Raw genomic sequence first — 20,255 nt, forward strand, 5'->3', positions numbered from 1 at the left:
AAAATAGCAATCTGGTCTTATAATAAAAACTGTGAAAGATCTTCTCATGATTTCGTAAACAATGAACCTTATCTAATTACTAAGGATTGCATTATTTGAATTAAACGAAACTTCTCTTTTATTCCAGCAACGGGGGACAAATTCGATCTTTTGTACAGAAAGAAGACCATAGATGATAAGGATGGAGTGGAGATAACGTGTATGGCAGAAGGGCTATATCCACAACCAACTCTGGATATATTCATCGAGTAAGTACTCCAGAAAGCTTACCAACCCCTCAAGCATGCACTACAGTGAACTACCCAATTTTCTGATACTTCAAGATCTTGATAAAAACAGATTTTTGCTTCCATTTAATAAATTAAACGGTCTATAGACTACACATAGTGTATCGCTTTTATCGTTCCCTGTGTGTCTCTCTCGCCACTTCAATTTTATCATTTTAAACCAAACGGATTCCCTACTGTGTTAATCTCTATATTCCGAGAAATCAGTAAGTAATAATTTTTTTTCACTCAATTATGAAAAGTAAAGAAATATGTCAACAGAAGCATAGTACGTTTCAAGCACGACAGATAACAGAGGAAAATGGAAAAAGCTCATTATATTTTCAGAATGCTTATGCGTTTTGAAGCGTTATTCAGCTGTCAGCATTCATAATATTTTTAACGTGACACGATGTTACGATAAATAAAAAAAAAAGGGCGAAAAAATAGAGAAGTGGTCGAAAGTACCGGCAATACGAACTACACGTAATAACCGTGAAAGCTTTTATGCTTTCGGTTAAATGTCGAGAGAAATAATATTTCTTGTAGCTGTTGTAACAATAAAAACTCTTTTACTCGGATGTATTACAGTAATCGAGATGTATAGAGGAAATATGACTGATAAAAGGGTTCAAATGAAAACAGAAGTAAAAGTCTTATTGTAACTTCACAAACCTCTCAACGATAACAATGGAAACTGTGAGACAGTCTCGTGTTATCTGTAACAATAAACTTGAAACGTACAAAGCGGGAACAGTGACAAAGCGAAGCTTAAACTCTACTAAATAAATATCGTTATCATTTTAATCGTTCATTATATCACCCTTCGTACAGAAATATTTAAAACTCCAGTTATAAAAACCATTAATTTGGTTAATAGTCTACTATTTGGTCGTCATCTTCGAAAATTATTACTTATTGAAATCGAGACAATGACAAATTTAATAACATTTCTCGTCGCGACAATAAAATTCGTCCTATAATACCAAGTGAAAAGGTAGCTTAAAAGTGTCATGGTGTTGTGACACTAAAAGCTATCATTTTCAATGTCACACGAAAGCGACATGAAATTTCGTGTGATGGCAATAAAAGTCCCGATTTACCGTCACGTGAAAACATGCTTTTAAAAGCAATTCGAAGACAAACGCGCAAAGCGTACAACAGCAACAACATAACGTACGTCGGTGAAATAATATTAACATGCTCAGTCGACATATTGCATGATATTTTGGCTTTAACGTGACCATGATAATTTTGCAAACGTCGCTTCTATTGCAGGGGTGTACCGGAAAAGCAGACACCGAAGCCCAGCGTTACGCTGCGTGACGATGGACTCTACGATATCTTATCACGAATGGCCTTACTGGACGAAGATTTACCGGAAGCAGCGATTGTCAAATGCTTGCTCGGTATACCAAAGGCAAACTACAATGTATCCCAGCAAACCGTCTACTATCCCGGTTAGTATAACGTACTTTTAATCTATCCTATTTATCTTTGTTTCTATCTCTATGTGGTCCTCTATTTTTCTCCGCTGTCCGTCGATTGAAAACATTCTATGTTCGATCTTTGTCGTGGTATAAAATAAAAGAAAAGGATAAACGTAGAGAACTGCTGGTTATCACTTAAGTATGCTATGGTTTTATTAGAAATATTGTAATTATACTGATCGTGAATATGCTTGAAGACTAAAATTAAATTATATCACAGATATTTTGTGAGAAAATATTATGTTTTGCAATTTAATTCCATAGCCTAATATCAGAAATTGTAGATTTAAATCAACAATATAACAGCTGAAATCAATTAAGTAATTTTAATTATAGAATAATAATATTTTGAGTGAAACAAATATTTACTTAATGGAAGACATGTATTTGAAACCACAACGTGCTCCAAACTTCTGAATGCCACTATACATGTAATTCTGTCTCCTCTGTGCACTATACATGTTTCGTAAATGTGTTATATATGTTTAAAAAAACTAAACGTTATCAACCGTTTGTAAATTCATCCCTGTGTAATTCGTGTAAAATCTGTCGCACGATATTCTAGGAAAACGATTTCTTTCTTCCGGTCACCGAATAAATCATCCCCTACCAGCGCGCCACAGCAATTCACGTATTTTTCTCTTTTTTTCACGAGTCTATCTTTACGCGCGCTAAACCGTAGCGCTCTTCCGCGTTTCCGCTTCCACGAGGTAATATTGCGACGCTACGTAACGGACTTCCGGCACTCGGTCCTGACCGGATTAGTTTTTCGCATAGAGCGGTGATAAAACGAAACAAGAAATAATGACACGTACAAGTGCAGCATTCTCAACGACAAATTTGTTAAATGACAGAAAAATTGTGTAACAGTATTTTACAAAATACTATAAAATCTCTCTATCTATTATCTACACCGAGACAATAGTTTTAAATTAATAAAACTCTCATGATAGAAGTTACAGTCGCGTAAATTTTCCCTCGATAAAAAAAACTATGAAAACTATCATATCGTAACTGAAAATCCATAGTATCTTCATCAGAAATTTAAAGTTCGTGAAAATGATAAAAATCCAACTTCTGTAATTTCCTAACTTCAATTCAGAATCGCGGAAGAGTATAGCGATTACCTGTTCCCTTTTTAAGAAACTAAATAAGAAGGTCATTTCATAAAAATTGAAACTTCGATGGGTTTTAATTTTGAAACTCGAAGCCATTTCGAAGGTCTTCATCTCCTTCACAAAGAAAAGCGATGAAGTTAATGTAATTCAAGCAATCTTACATTGAAAAATTCAATATTGGAACCCATTTCAAACTCTAATTATTAAACATAAGGGTAGTTAATTTGTACATTTTAAATTTTAACCTTTCAATTTGCTGCCTTACATTATTAGTATAATATTAACGCTATTAAAAAAAAAAACAACAATTTGTGTCACCGATAACCCCCTAAGGCATTCGACGTGTTAGAGAACGCGTAAAGTTAATTGCCAGTCGATTGGAGTTTACGTACACTTGCTCCACTGAATCCTCAGTCTCGCAGTAGTACGTATCAATAATAAGCGAGCCCCGTGAAAGTTGGCGAAGCGAATCGCGATGCTTGTCACGCGCGGGCCCGTCGAATAGACTGGCGCAAATTGGCAAACACGTGGAACGAACGGCTAACGAAGAATCTCCTGTAAAAGCGTCACACCGTGGCTCATGTTTCAGCCAAGACACCACGGTGTGCTCCCTTTTCTATCCTTCTCTTTCCTCCAACGCCTTTGCGCCGGTTTTTCAGATCTTCAGGAACTTGGAAAATTTAGTTCGCGTAGAGAAAATTGGACGATAATAGGCAAGGCGTGCTGCTTGGAAGCACAAGCAATTTAACCTGTGTAATTTAGCCCTTTTCCTTCGTCTCACCGTAAGTTGTTGCAACCGAATGAGGCTTGAAACCCTTCTCCGGGCAAGATGATAATCAGGCAAGAGGAAGGACGTGGCTACAAGTTTCACCGCAAAATACCTGACCGTCTGTGAATAAACGCGATCTACACGCCAGTCCTACTATTTGATCCTTTGACGTGTGGTATCCTCTTAGGACCTTGCCCTTTGAGCCCTAAATGTCGTTGTTGGAATGTCATCTTAGGGACACAAGACGTTGCTTGTGACGATAATGGCAGACGTGTATAATAAATTATAACGTCTAATTAAGGAGGATTCCAAGGCTGCTTGGTCGCTCGATGCTGCGGTTAGAATAATGATCAGATTAGAATCGTTTTTGTGGAGCTTTATGTGAACCTTCGCCCAGTTGATACTGGGTCACTTTTGATCTTCACCTTTTATGTTACGCGACGAAAACAAAAACAGTCATTATTGACCGGTTTAATAATATTTTATGTACATCGTGTACGTGTAGATAGTATTTTATATTGGAAAAATAAATTTAACACGTACATAATAAAAATTCAACTAAGGATAACAAATAACCCGTTATCGGCCTATCAGATCTCCATTTTCAGTCGGTCCTTCGAAGGTTAATGGAACATCATACGAATATTTGAATGCATGCGTATACTAAATTTGTTTATAAACTGTATTTTTATTTATCGATTTTGTTTGATTTATTAGTTAGTCCTTTATTACGTTTGTGACTAACGATCCAAGTTTTTTAATGTTCATTTCACAATGCAATTCATGAAGTAAATTGTATACACCAGAGGAATTCTTTCCATTTATACATAAAATCTCTCAACGAGGCCACGACAGAGATATGAAACTTTTTTTTTGTTTCTTTCATCCTTCACACTTTCTTCACCTCATTCTCTTCACCTCCATTTTAACAATAACACAAATTCATTCTAAATTTAAGAGTATAAATCAGCCATAATTTGTAGTTAAAAACAGACAGACTCTTTGCAGTGGAAACTATGTTACAAATTTACTATTTGATGAAAATCTATGTATAATTATGAAAAATGTTGAAACTTCAATTTTATGGAGTACAAATTGCCAAGATATTATTATACACTGAAACCTTTAGTACATTTATTCCAATGATAATCAATTTGGAAGGAATTTAAAAAAATATTTAACCAGAAAAATCAAGTTGTAAAATAAACTCGAAACTCCAACGAAATCAATTTCAATGAACAAAATCAGATAGATATTTACACTTCGATACTTTTATGGCTGAATTTATCGTGCATTTACATGCATGAAATTGAATCATATTTTCAGTGATTTACAAAATATAAATAAATTCAATATCGTATAAATTATCAGAGATCATTTCTGTTCCCTAGCTGTGACGTACGACCCGAATGTAAAACGTTAAGGTTTCTCTGTTATGTACTTTTCATGTTCCAATTACTTATTAAAATCATCAAATATAGTGAACCTTTATCCGGATGGTCTACTTGACAATTGGAATCCTTAAATATCCAACTGTTAAATCTATAGTTACTCTATTCAAGAATAGGTATTTCTAAACCACGGTGATCAGTACCATCTGAATATGTCATGAGCATGTTTATAGGGGCTCATTATTAATTTGTGCCGGATAAAGGTTACAAAATGTAAAATGCTGCGATCCAGTGAAAACTAATAGCGCGTTTGGCTGCCTCCGTTTCTAACATTACTACCCAGTTCGTAAAAAATATCTATGCTTACTACTTGATGGACGCGATATGTGGTGTTTATTGTGCAGGAACGCCTACTACTACTGCAACTGCAACAACGAAGCTACAGCACAAAATGGAGATCCAAGCGCCAGACAACTCAGAGACTGGCAATGGTGGTGGTAAGGCTTGTAAATTTCTCCTCGTCTATTCACGATATCACCACCATAAGCCACTATCGTTCATGAGATTTGGAAACTTTAACAAGATCGATAGTGTTGTCAATTTTGCGTGCGGGATTTCGATTTCTTGATACAATCCTCTTTACATACAACACACACACACACAGAGATACGTTCCACACTGATTCGAACGATTGAAAATCGCTTTAGAACCTCGAGGTCACGGTTTCTTAGAGAGGAATCTGAAGAACGCGACAAGAAGCACGTGGTTTTTTACTCTCTTGAACTGATCGAGCTGAATGATTCGGCTTTGAAAGAGATTCACTTGTACCGAAGAAAACGATTTAAGTTTTAAAGCAAAGTTGGATGTTTTGGAAAACTTCCAAAAGATTATCTACCTCGGTTTATGTCTTTAGGTTTAATATTAAAGTAACCTCAGTTTAGTAAAAGACATTTCTTTCTTGGGTTAAATAACCCTCGAGTGGTGCAGTCAGATCAATCATGACCCAGTCTTTTGAAACATGTTATGCAATGATGCTTTCACCTTTAAATACCTAAATTTTTAAACAAAATACTTCATACATTGGAAAAGTAGTATTTAAGGAAATAATGTATTTTAAAAGTAGAAAAGCAAAAGGATTTATAATTAATTTTAAATTGGAAAACATATGTTGGGTCAACAAAGATCCGGCTGCCTCATTCAAAGATTAATTAGTGTTTATTCACAGAAACTTCGACAGCGAGAAAATTTAATTAATCATGATTTGAGCCCGAGAATTACTTATTTGGCTGGAATAACGAATATTTTATACACTGTATACAGTCTACAAGCACTCAAGCACAATTTTATCCATTTTACAAACATGAAATCTCCTAATGAAACAGTACGTAAATTCTTATACATGGTTATCTAGATTGTTTTGAAACAGTTAGCCTCCTAATTGCAAAAGCTTTTGAAATGTATTTTAAGTACGGAACTATGTAATATCGTACACGTGAATTTCATTTCAGCCCGAAATTTCATTCGCTACGAACCACATTTCAGACAGCTTGTTTTTGGCATCGTGTTTTCTGCACTTCATTGCACTTTTGACACTTGTTTTCTAATAATAAGACACCTACATTCCTCTGATAATTTTTAAACTGTTAGTCACAGACGCCCTGAATTTTATTCTGTCCCCTTTACTCGATCTCTACTTTTATTTCTGTTTTACAACTTTAATAAACCTTATATTTTCAAACGTAATGAAAAATTAGCTAAAATTCCTTTTATAAATGAATTCATACCTAACCCGTGTAACGTAGATTGAGAATATCCTTCGCGTTATTAATATAAAATAATATCCCTCTGCAATATTTCAGCTATGTAATAAAATTAAATTTCATTCTCTATAAAAAACGTAGAGATAATGAAAGATGAACCAAAAGCTTTGTTCATAAACAAATTTGAACAAAACTTTATTGCAACATCATTAACTTTACTATTATGAAGTAAATTATTAGTTGCAGTATCAATATGCCTCAATATTAACACCCACGTTCTGCATTGATCAGTAAAATATTTATACGCTAATTACGATGCTTTCGCTATCAAAATAACTAGTGTTTGTGCACCCTATGCAGTGGTAACGCATCATAACTCCTAGCCGTAGTAAATAAATAAACACCGCCAGATGGTTCCAACCTGCTTTACAGTGTAACTGCATTTTTCCCATGAATATTCTATCAGGATTAATGTTTATATAAATTTACTAGTAAAGAGGGTTGATAAAATCAACAACTCCTATTCTAGAAATATACATAGAATAAAATAGTTTACTTTGAAGAAATAGAAAATTATATAAAAGTCCCTAAAGTGAAAATCAATATTTTCTAAAAAAGAAAACGAATGTTAAGTCCCTCCTGCTTCCATCGTTTTTATTTTAAGCAGATGATAAAAAAATCACTAGGAAATTTAATAAATTCATCGAAATTTATGCCATTAAATTTGTCAGTGCCGAACCACTGAAAGTATTATGGAATTGATATGCGAACATTTTTATACTCATCCGAATGAATATTTTATAATTAGTTGTCCAAGGAAAGAGTACATATAAAGTAATACGTAGCGTGTACAGAAAAGTCAGAAAGGTTAAGGGATGATACGAAAGATTAATCTCTTCACTGATGATCGAGTGTCGTTGAAGGATAAGGTTAATAAACTAGCAACAGCGTAACTTCTGATTCAAGAAGATGAAGAGAAGCGGTATTTCCCCTTGAAGCTCATTAACTGGCATTACTACGCCACGTTAATAAATAGCCAAAGTTGAGGTTGCGTTGATACCTTCTCCTCTTACATACTGCTGCACGAATTTCCTCGGTGATAAGCTATCAAGCACTTCGTCGATCCATATCGTCGGAAATACGTTAAAGTTTCGGGACTCTCATCAAAAGGAAACTGCGTGTAACTTTCTTTCCATGAAATTTCTAATTGAAGATGGTTTTATATATAAAAAGGAAAGGAGAAACGAAGACGAGAAGAAGAATATTAATCGGAAACTTTTACCAACCCAAAGATTGTAAAAGTATTCGAAAAGAGTAAAATAATTGAATCGAAGGACGTGAAAAAGTAAATTAAATTTCTGTAATGAGATGAAAGTTGTATAATAGAAGAGAATATAATACACCGTGATCACAAATATGTTGCATGCAGAAAGATGAATTTATAGGTATTAATCTTGTTTAAGAAGTTCCTTTTGCTTCATCGCTTTACGGAGCGGAATAAATGAAATGCGTAACACAGACAAAAGACTTCGGAACTTAATTTGCAATCGTTATTAGGTTAGCACGATCGCACGATGCAGCCAACAATGTACACTAATTAACTGTGGAAATTAGACCTCGTTTGCATCAGATAGCAACGTCGGTGAACTATTATCATACATATGCTCAACTGCTCGGAATCAGCGGTATTCAATTTGAACTACCTCCTACGTTCGCGATTATGGCTAATATAAAATTGAATCGTTAAGGGTTTCCATATGAAATGCATTCTACAGTAGAATCAATGAGTTGAAGAACCGTACATGTTCAAAAGCCATATTCTGAGATGTTTGAAGAAGTTAATGTGTAATTCTATTTGTTTTACACGTAATTTTGAGACTACTTGAAAATTACCAATTATAGCGATTGCCTCATAATACTAGGTAGGATAATTCTAATGAAAAAGACGCCATTGGGAATATTCCAACAAACCTATAGCCACTATAGGTTTCCCTTTTTTATTCGATAATTAAATCGCGCAGCCCGACGCAAAAAATAAATGTTTCAAGTAATGGAAACGGTTTCCAAGGTAATGGAGGAAGTTATAGGTAGAAGAAGAAAGCTCGCAAATAAGAAAGTAATTAGGCGAAGAAGGAACGGGAGTTACATAATTCTTATGGCTAATGGGAACTCCCTTTGCTGACAGGGGTGAGAGAAGGAGAGATAAAGGGGAACCGGCACAGTTTGCGGGACACACTCCCTTAATTTAAAGACATGCAGTTTACATTAGCCGCCCATGACTTACTTACAGTACCACCGGTGTACGAACAAGTTAAATTGGCCCTCGCTTTTCACGGTACTCCTTATACGCGGACTCCATTCACACGGTGTTTTTCATTCGCGGTCAAAGGTACACTCGTCAAAAGTATTTAGCCCAAAAAAGGTTCGGATATAACCTGGGATACTATGTTTAAGGAAGTAGATAAATCATATTTATGGGATCGTTAATTGTATTTAAAAAAACCACTAAGTAATCAAAATCACGTAAAGCGAGGGGCCATAATATCGTAACATTAAATCGTCGTATATCATACAACTTTTGGCAGGATAGTAATCAAAGCTTAATGACGTCCGTAAAAGGGAAATGATGGTATTCATGACTGTAGTTTCCGGTACGCAGATATTTTCCTCAACTCATCAAAGTGTTTATCGAGTATCGATTAACAGTTAACCGGAATAGTGCTTAAAATAAAAATTTATGCAAAGTGCAAGCCGATAGCAATTGCGACGTTAATGAAAGAGAAGAAAGGGTGTATATGTTTACGATTAACGCGTTCCCCATTAAATTGATTTCAGTGATTTTCCGTTCACGTGTACTAAGATACAAAGCACGGATTTTCTTTTAATATGATTAAAATGATTTTATTGAATGGATTGAATTTAATGAATATCATCAGTGTATTTACAAGATTTATGTTAACTCAGAATGCATAAATGGATTTTTATTCATTTCTTTGTAGACGAATGTTTATGCAAAAGTTGTTTGCATACTGTTATTGTCTGTCTGGATTTAATTGCATACTGCACTGATAACTATGATCACTAGAGAACTTGATTAGATTTCATTTCAGAAGATAAATACTGCTCGATTCTATTATAAGATTTGTAATTTGGTTACAGGGAATTTCACTAGTCGATTGTCAATTAACATCTTCCTCATCTTGATGCATCTGGCGCTCGTCAGTATGTTCAAGTAACCATTTGTTTTCTAGGTAAGTAACTGAATTTTTTATCGCATAATCAATATGCTTTGGAATCAAATTCTTATATGTATACTCTGTTGAGTATAGCTGCAATTTTCAACTCTCAACAGGAAAAATCAATGTTCCTATAAAACTATATGATGGAATAAACATTTGATTTCAGGTTGCTGCCTAAAGGAAGCCCCAAACGACTGGCAAATGCTTGTCAAGAAGACCAGCCATTTCGACCTTCTGTCTTGTTAAACCAAAGGACACTTAGCGACAGACATCGTGTGCCCAGATTAAGCGTGGTCTCTTCGTAAATTCGAGAAGTGAACCTCGTCGAAATTAAGCCGGCGTTCATGTTCATCGTTTGCACCAGAAAGTCCTGTTTACGAACTTATTCATACACAAGCGTACCCACACACATGTATGAGCTGTTTAGAACGTTATTTGTACTTGTATTGAAATTTCTAGTTTACCGGTATTGTAACTAGCGTGAACGCGGTTTAAAACCAAAAATTTAGGGTAGAACCTGTTGAGTGGATTAGAAGAAGGAATAGAGAAATATGAAAATAAAGAGAGAGAGAAATGAAAGCCAGCTCAAGGGGTGATGTGTAAATACTGTTCAAAATTTGATCGTATTATAGTTCGAGTCATATTGTAGACTGTGTTTGTTACTCTTCGTGTTATGTCAGATTTATAATATATTGTTTAAATAAATAAGATGTATGGAACTTTATATATATACATGCAGATATAAATACACAGATATAAATATATATGTGGACACTGGGAAGGCAGAAGATCGATTGGATATATTGATTATACGTAACTTGAATGTGTAGTTATTTTAATACGTGTAAATAACTGCGACAATATGCGGTGTTAAGATTTAATTACGGCGAAATTACGAAGATTATCTAGAAAAAACGAAGGATAATGCACTTGCTTGATGAAAGTGAACTGTACAATTTCTGCAAAGGAATAGTATATTATTTATCCCGAAGAAGCATCACGATAACGACAATGAATGAAAATAATCGAATAAAAAGATAGGGAGAAAAGAAGACACTGTCTATGTATTAGGTTGTTGCATACTACTGGCAATAGCATACTTTGGAAAAGCTACTGGAAATTGAATACAATATTTGAAGAAAGCAAAGCTAATGAATGTACTATACTACACTAATTTGATGAACTTCAATCAGAAAATTCTAAAGGAAGTTTATAACCAATTAAAATAAGCAACCTCAACCAATTAATTATTTTGAAGCTTTGGTTAATGAACATTATCTTTAACACTGCTAATAGTTGTTGGAAGTTTAGTGATTAAGTAGGTCATTTCGTCTGCAACAACTTAGTACTTGAAACTTTACGCTGATAAGGTCGGTAAGTTTAATTTATCGATTAATCGTACTGAAACTTCGAACTCACTCAGGTGTTTTTATCGTTCTAATAATACATAAACGTCGAAAAAGTGATTAGTATTTAATTTAAATTACTATTTCATCGTTCTGTGAATATATATTCTATACCAAAGATAATTTTTAAAAAAACCCCTGATTGAACGAAAGTCGGGACTGTGTGCACACCAAAGTTCGCGTCTAATTAAATTAGGCCTAATTTTTAATTAATATCTCGCTATTGCATGGAACGAATGACTAATAACGTTTATAAAAAAAAATTCTGATTCATAAAACAATGTGTCGTATTTAAAAAAGAGAAATATTCTTTTGTAAGCTTAATAATGTAACGAATAAAACATGTTTATTTTGTGTCGCGTGACTATTAACACTTTGATGGCCGGTATATTCTTTATCTAATTTTTATCTAATTATCTAAATACTAATTACAATTAAAAAATTAGGGAAAATTAATTTTATAGCGTACATAAACTAAAACTCATAAATATAATTCTATTTAAGTGTGGAAAGAAGTTTAAATTCGCAAGAGTCAATTATTCCGTGAAATGTGCGATCGTTAAAGTGTTAATAATTCATTATTGTATTATGTGATTATTAAGAAGCAAATCTGAAATTATTCATACCTACGACTAATAAGCGAGAGAGAAAAAAGAATTATAATAGATGTTATAGTTGTAAATAAATTGTCCTGTGTAGCTCTTCTAGTCCTTCGTACGAAAAAAGCCTATCAGACTAAAGAAAGAAAAACGAGAATTCTGTATATAATTTCGTGTACGAGAATTCTAATTATACAGATCGCCGAAAGGAGGTTTTCACGTTTGTAAAATTAAATACAATTCAGTACCGAGGAAATCTATATTGGATCTATGAATGTTATACATTTTATGAGATATCCGTTTCCTCCAGAAAAATATCTCGCCGTTTGTTTTCTCTTTTTTCTTTTACTGCAATAATAAAAAAAAGTTGAGCCGAATACAATCGTATTGAAATTTATCTTCCGGAGGATAATATCGCAAACTTATAAAAGTGTGCCTAAAATTAATTAATGTAGCTGATCATTTTTCCGGCAAGTTAAAATTTAATAGCTACTAAGAAAGTAGATGCAATTTCAGAAAGTTTTTATGCAAATAATTATTATCTCGTTAGCATGCGATTAAAACTTGATCTTTCAGCCTTTGATGGGTTTTCTTAATTAGTCTAGAATTTCAAAACGGCGTTTCTCTCTTCTATTTTCCTGAGTTAGTAAAACTTCATTTTACTGAGGTATCTTTCAAACTTTTATTTGTTACCACTAATTTTCCTGAAGATAAGGTGTGTGATTTTTATTATTTAAATTTTCAAGCTTATTTTATGTATGTTTTCGTGTACAAGTATTATTGTAAAACCCTAATGTTTTTAGCAATCAAGCCAAAAATCTGTATTGGAAACTGTTCAATACACTTTGTAATAACTAATAAATGGATTCTATTTCATTTTAGTAGTTTTTTTCTGTTTATTCTCTTTTCATTTCATATCTTTTGTAACTGTATCATATTAGTATTACTTGTAATTTTTGCTAATGTTCTATCTCTATGAAGATAAACGATTAAACAACATGATAGCGTGATCTAAAAAAATTATATTACTTTCCATAGAATATAAGCGGGTAAATTAATTAATCTGCTATGAACGCTTTCCAAATAATAATATTAGCAGCGAGAAAGACACTGAATCATTTCCGTTCAATTTGGTGAACATGCACGAGCAATGTTCATAAGGAGTGCTTGTAAATAAGAAAAAAAAAGTAAAGATTATGTGTACGACGATAATTATTGCATTAATTGTAAGAAACATTAATTAAAAGAACTACTTTTGTTCAAAAATTGAAAAATGATTTAACCGTTTGAATGCCATACAGCTCGATTGCTTTTTCTTCAATTTTAAGGTGTCAGAGAATCAGTTTTAATATTAACATCACTGGTGTAGCTAAGTTGGAATTATGGTGTATTTGATACCTTTAAAATATGCACTGCCTATCCCTTTACATAAAAAATTACAAAAATAATTAAAAAAACATAATAAGAAACTAAGTAAAAATTTATCGACATTAAACACTTGACACTTTTAGTCAAATTAACTAATACATTCCAGAGAAAAAATCTAGTTACACCAATGAATAGCACGCTTCTAATGTTACATTACTAAACATCAGCATTTCAACAATCTGAGTAATTTAGAACGTAAATTGTTAAATAATTGGCTGAATCATATCATTACTCATGGCACTCAAACGATTAAGATACTGGATGAAATTAAGCCTAACACCTAATTATTAAACCTCCATTAGCTTTTGCATCTGTGTATTTTGAATGATCGGTACGATGTAATTTTATACAAAACCTTGTCTCGATTATTTCTGTAAATAACGCGTAAATACACTGCATTCATCTATGGATATAAATAACGAAATTATGAATGCGAATTCTTGAAGTTAATGATCGATTAAAGAATATATTAATAATCATCTCGAAACTAATTTATTAAATATATAATTTTCTATTTATCAGTTTTCGTATGTAATTATACCATTCACAGGAAAAATATATTTTAGTAAATGTATGAATTTCATACTTGTTTACAAATAATATTATAATTTGTCTATTTGCTCAACGTTATTGGTATTCAATATTTATTAAGAGCCCGGATATACGTTTGCATACTCGATCACAATTAGTAACCACGCATTACACGAGCACGTGACCAATTGTATTAACGCCGTATATATTGTAATCCATATTGTATATATTTGTGTATAAATGCGAATGAAAACAACTATAGAGGTAGTTTACTTCGTACTAAATATAGACGTAATCGGTGTTTCACGTATGCAATTGCATTTACCTGATTTACTATTATTTCTCATTTCTCGATAAACGTTTCATCAACGAAGAACTATTTATTGATCTGTTACTCCCGTTTAAACTAACGGGAAAGAAGAGGAAAAATTAAAACTTGAAACAAAATATAAATCAATATACATAAAACCGAAAATAACATACATTCTGTGAAAATACTGAAATATATACCTAACATCCAAAAAGAGAAAACCCTAAAACGAATGAAAATTATGTATATAAATAATCTCCGGTAATATTCGTTCCACGTTTCCCTTATCTCTGCATTTTCAGAGCCCATTACCATGGTGCTTGGGGTTTTAAATCAGATAACACGACAAAAAAAGGGATGAACCCTTCACAGCAGTTTAAAGCATATTAGGATATAAAAATGCGAATAGCCAACAGTAACATTAACAAACAGGAAACTTCATAACAGCTAAAAGACAGCAAATACCTACATACTGCCAGAAATGTACAAATCACAAATATAAAACAACAGAATATGTCCATTCAACGTTTATTTCAAAAAAGAGAGAGAATAGTAGAGATTTGTAAACAACATCCAAATTAGCATATACAAGAATCGGAATTTACCAAAAAAAATCATTTTTGGTAAATACAGTGTTACATTCTCTGTTTCATAACAGAACAATACTAACAAATATTTACTATTAATAAGTTTGTTTCTGTAAATCTACATTTATTTTGAAGGCCCAGTTGCCGCAAAAGTACAGCACAGATAAAACAGAAACACAACTCATAAATCTCACAGCCAATTTGCTCATTATTTGCTAGATAATTAATTTATTATCCATCAAATAATACTGATTGCCTGAGTTCTATCACGAGAAAGTTACTGCATTTTGCAGCCCTATCCTCATCCCATCCACCCTCCGTTTATGCAAATTTTTACTTTTATTTAATAATATCATCCTCTTGATGCACATTTGCAAAACGTTTTAGACTGTTGTGCAAACGAACAACAAAAGGAGCATTATTTTTATTTATTACCTACCTATCTACTTATCTACTCATATTTTTGTTTCTTAATTATACTTCAACATTTTTTAATTCTGATTACAGATCTGTAATTGATAATATGCAAGTGCATATTTGTCTTACCAACTTACAAATACTAAAGATACCAGTCTATACGAGCACTCGTAATCATCTTAAAAATTACCTTAAATGTAAAATATTCAAACTAATTAACCACTGCAGTGTTTAAGATTACTTATTATATATACTTTATCAATTACCTGACTTTATCGTCATAAAGTTTGGTAATTTTCCTAAATTCTCATGAACTTATAACCTGCCTAAACAAAAATCTAGAGATATAAATGAATATCTATAATAAATATGATGTTCTTGTTCTCACCAGAGTAGTTTCTGAAACAAACTAAACAGGAATAGACAGTCGTTTTGGAGATATGCCCGCCTGAACCTATAGGAACCGATTTTATCGAGACTTTCATTGGGAGATTTAGAATTTTTATAGCACAAGTTTATTATAATTTGTAAAACTAAAGAAAATATCGCGAGTGGACTTTCATTTACAGGAAAAGAATTAAAAAATTTATAAGGATACATTACTTTAATTAGCTTTTCCGTAAACTTGAAAACAACAATCATCCACTACGTTTGTTTAAATAAAGTAGAATTAATATTTAATAAGCTATTTTAAATGAACAAATATTCCTTGAAATAATTGATCACCAATCATCATAAAAGAAAATGAATTTTCATTTTAAATAAAACTTTGAATAAAGTTCTATTTAAAAGTTTATCGTATTTAATAATACTCTGAAAAAATTAAATTCATATATTATTTAACAATATTTTCAACATCCGAATGCTCAAAAGTTTCAAAATTTAGAAAAAGGTTGAGCGGGGCAGCGGCAGGGAGGGTACAGGGGAACCTGAAAAGAAAAGTTTGACTGCCCATAAGAGCAATCCCATAGCAAACCCTATAAAACAAACGGAAATTACACGCAACACTAATTTAATAAATGCAAAATAGGGAGAAATTTAATAACAATCGCGAATTCATTCGCAACACTAATTTCATTAATTATATTTATAATGCAAAAGCGTACGCGTGAAGGCTGCTCCATTATGCGCAACGCTAAGCTGAAAAAAAGGAAAAAAGAAAAAACGCGCCTGGCAACACTACTCAAATCTACCGAATTTTGTAAGACGCAACACTAATCTAAAAAAGGGGTACAGCCAATCCAAGGCTGTATCACGGAAGCTGGTCCATAGCTGCCTTATGGACCATGGCAACTCCACTGGATCGTTTTTGGGCATTTCATCGTATATCGCAACTCTAATGCAAACCGCGAATATTCATTATCGCAACACTAATTAACAGGGAACTCTATAAACTAATGCAAAGCAATCGCGTATTTATAAGTCGCAACACTGGGAAACAATCGCGCTAATGTCATTCGCAACGCTATCTTTAAGAGGCATGCAATTAAAATGCAAAAAAGGGGGATTCTCAAACCGTGAATTTTTTATTCGCAACACTAAAGCAATCAACTCAAATAATCTTGAAGCAATGTAAAAAGGAAACGCGATATTTAAAATTCGCAACACTAATACATGTATAAATGAAAATCGCGATAATCATGCACACGCAACACTAAATTGAACCGTAATAAATATTCATTCGCAACACTAAATTGAACAGTGGTCAATATTCGCAACACTAAATTGAAAACGCGATTTGCCCAAAATCATGGGGGTCACGGGCCCCCTCTTCTCCTGAAATTACAAAACTACAACTACAGGCGAGCACAGTGACAAAGTAGTAACGATAATGATTTCCCATCCTTTTTTGCAAAAGGATGCAAAATCATTAGTAGTTCCCCTCTTGAAAGACAGTTTGTCGGGGCGCTTCGGCATGTAGCCTCTTCTTTCTTCGGGCGGTCCACCCACCTGAAACTTATATCTAAAGCTCGAGACTTGCAAATTCGCAAAACAAAAAAAAACAATCAACAAAAAAGAAAAATGGCGAAACTCTAATTGACACGTGGACGAAAAAGGACTTTATATAAGTCGTTGTTCGTGCACACGTGCCGTGCTCGAGCAGAACTTGTGCGTTTCGTGCCATCGCGATCGCGTATGACGACTTATGAAGTCGCCAAAAATTTGAAAAATTGTACAGATAGAATCGAAGGCGAACGGTATACTCCGTTTGAATCGATGGTATCCTCAATTCTTCAAATATATTCCAGGTACAGGTTGATCACGCGAAATCGCGACTACCCGACCAAGAGACTGTGACAACCTGTCCCGGCCCTACCTACTTACAATCTATCACACACACCAGAAGGTATACTACCTACCTACCTAACGCTATATTTAAAAAAGGCAAAATCACATTCTCACAAAAATTCATTCCACGACCCCCATACACTCCACCCGGGCGCAAGAGCCTAAACTAGGGAGAACGTCCCGGGACACCTCCGTCACCCGAGTTTCATCTCACATCACACTCTACGGTACGTACCATTTTTCACTGAAATCGTCTGGCAAGGCTAGCAATCATTGCGTATAATGATAATTACAAAATTTAATTAACTACTTTGATATAGAATATTTCATAATAATGGTAATAATCATGGTAATAGTAATGGCAATATAGTAATAGTAATGGTAATAATATTATTTGGTTTGTACGTTCATTGTACATCTTGTTGAATAAAATATTATTTCAAATTAAAAGTAAATGAAAAAGTTATTAAACCGACGCAATCCCACAGCCTAAAAACACACACACCATATGTGGAAATTACGTCGTGCACGATATACTAACACAATGCCAGCCGCTTATTAATTATTATTCTTATGAACTAGGTCATCGTGCCCATTGCCTCTACCCATTCAAGTAGCACCTGGGCACGTGAATGGGCTTTGGCAATAAACACGGAAGGGATTAAACCTGAAAATCCTGATCTACAAACATGATTAGTACATAAACATCTAACGGGCTAATATTTCACTATTTTAATAAAAGTGATTAGACTTTGTAAATATAAAGCTTTAAGAACAAATACTGAAAAGTAAAATAGAGCAACTATGACGCAAACATGGTGCACTGCTAATATCAGCTGGCAACGAAGGGTCTCACGCCCCCTAGACTTACGCCAGACGCTACATACCACCCACCCCGCCTGGACGTCGTAACGCCAGGACAGAGTGCACCCCTTCGCTAAGAGCGCTACCCGCCCGTCCAACACGTTGCATCCAACGGTGTCAGATTTGCGGACGCCCATAGTATAGACAAAAGGACTACAGTTTAGAATATGGTAACATATGGAAGTGTTCCGTATTCTAAAGCTGCGCCTGCAAAGGCCTAGTAATGCATGGGTATATCTCCCAGAGATGGTGTTCACGGTCTTATGCCGCGGAATCCTTGTAACTAATTTGATTAATTAAATAATACATAGAATTGAGATTAAAAACCAAAAGGATTCCCACCGAATACTAGTCAGTGCATCGTCATATTTACTCTCGCGTCGGAAATTTCTCGCAACACTAATTTAATAAAGGCAAAAGTCTAATAAAAAGGAATTTAATGTCAAAATTGAATTTGATATTTTATTAAAAGCAAAATGACTAATTAAGAATTCTTTACAATGAAAAAAGAATTTATTGTGAAAATTAATAAAAAATTAAAACATCCTCGGGCGACTCCCTCCTCAGAGTAACTTTTCAAGAATACGCAAAATGTGTTGAAATAGATCACTCTGACTTAGAAATCTATCCGTCACGAATTGTCTTCTTGCACATAAATTGTTCAATTTCACATGAAATGAATTGAACTTTACTCCTCGTAAAAAATTCTCGAATTATATTTGAATTTACAATATACAAAATGTAATTAAATCAATGTAAAAGCATAATTAATATGTATATCCAGTATACATATTATATTAACAATATTATATCGATTTGAGTCTTTGAAATAACTAAATCAGATAGTATCTGACTTCTCCGTTAAAGAAAAACTAAATAAAATTGTTTCTGTATTAAAATATTTCATATTCCACCTTTTATTATAACATTTAAAAGCATTCATATATTTCATAAATATCTATTGGAATATGTGGAATAGAAATAATATTTAAATGCGAAGTACAAGAAGACCTAGCCTGTGCTAAATGAAATGAAACACAATAAACATGTTACTACTCATGGGTATAATCATACCCATGGTCACTATGCTCGCCAAGCACGTATACAACTAGTAACCCGTGTCGATTCGGACCATTCGTCCTACGACATGATTGGGCACCAGAGGAATCATAAAACATGCGACTCACCGTTCGCAGATATACTCTTCTTCCGACAGTCAAGAGTAGGAGGATGCACAACAAGTAAGTAAGTAGGAGGATGCACAACAAGTAAGTAAGTAGGAGGATGCACAAGAACCAGGAAGGAGATTGCCTTATTGGAGAAGACGGAAGTCGTGAAGAAAGCCATCAGGATCCGTCCAGGAACTCGGCAAAATAAAAAAATTCATCTGTAACAAAACAAAAAAGAATTATGGTTAATTTTGCAAATTATCAATTTTTATTCTAATAAAATTATATATGAATTTGGATTTTATAAAATGTTAGTAATTAAAAAGAACTCTTAATTATCAAGTATTGAAATTATAAATTATTCTATTTCAATTAAAATTAATTAAATAAAGCAATAAGATACTTACACTCTTTCCTTATGGAGCAACACCCAAGACTCCTCTTCAGTGGTGCACTGACTCTAATACCGGATATATCGAGCAATTAAAAAAAAAAAATTAAAAATAAAAATAAAGATATGAAATACTAATAACGCGACCGTGAATAATTTCCGGCGAACAATTATAGAGACTCTACTTTCGCGATGGAAAAAGAAAAATCAGAGCCGCGATGCTCTAGAAAA

The 20,255-nt window shown here is 33.5% G+C and overlaps 1 protein-coding gene across 2 annotated transcripts in view; it reads left to right on the top strand.

The window, feature by feature from the left end:
• LOC117601843 (uncharacterized) overlaps positions 1-14,280 on the top strand; it is a 171,439-nt gene extending 157,159 nt beyond the window's left edge. The window contains exons 3-7 of one of the 2 annotated variants that reach the window (XM_034319073.2): positions 128-248; positions 1,545-1,726; positions 5,439-5,531; positions 9,954-10,045; positions 10,200-14,279. In XM_034319073.2, coding sequence (XP_034174964.1) covers positions 128-248; positions 1,545-1,726; positions 5,439-5,531; positions 9,954-10,030 — 473 coding nt within the window. In that variant the 3' untranslated portion in view covers positions 10,031-10,045; positions 10,200-14,279. Of the gene's footprint in view, positions 1-127; positions 249-1,544; positions 1,727-5,438; positions 5,532-9,953; positions 10,046-10,199 lie in introns of both variants that reach the window. The other variant, XM_034319074.2, reaches the window with a different exon arrangement.
• Positions 14,281-20,255: the final 5,975 nt, after the last annotated feature.

The sequence above is a fragment of the Osmia lignaria genome, chromosome 13, assembly GCF_051020975.1.
Source record: "Osmia lignaria lignaria isolate PbOS001 chromosome 13, iyOsmLign1, whole genome shotgun sequence".
Lineage (NCBI taxonomy): Eukaryota > Metazoa > Arthropoda > Insecta > Hymenoptera > Megachilidae > Osmia > Osmia lignaria.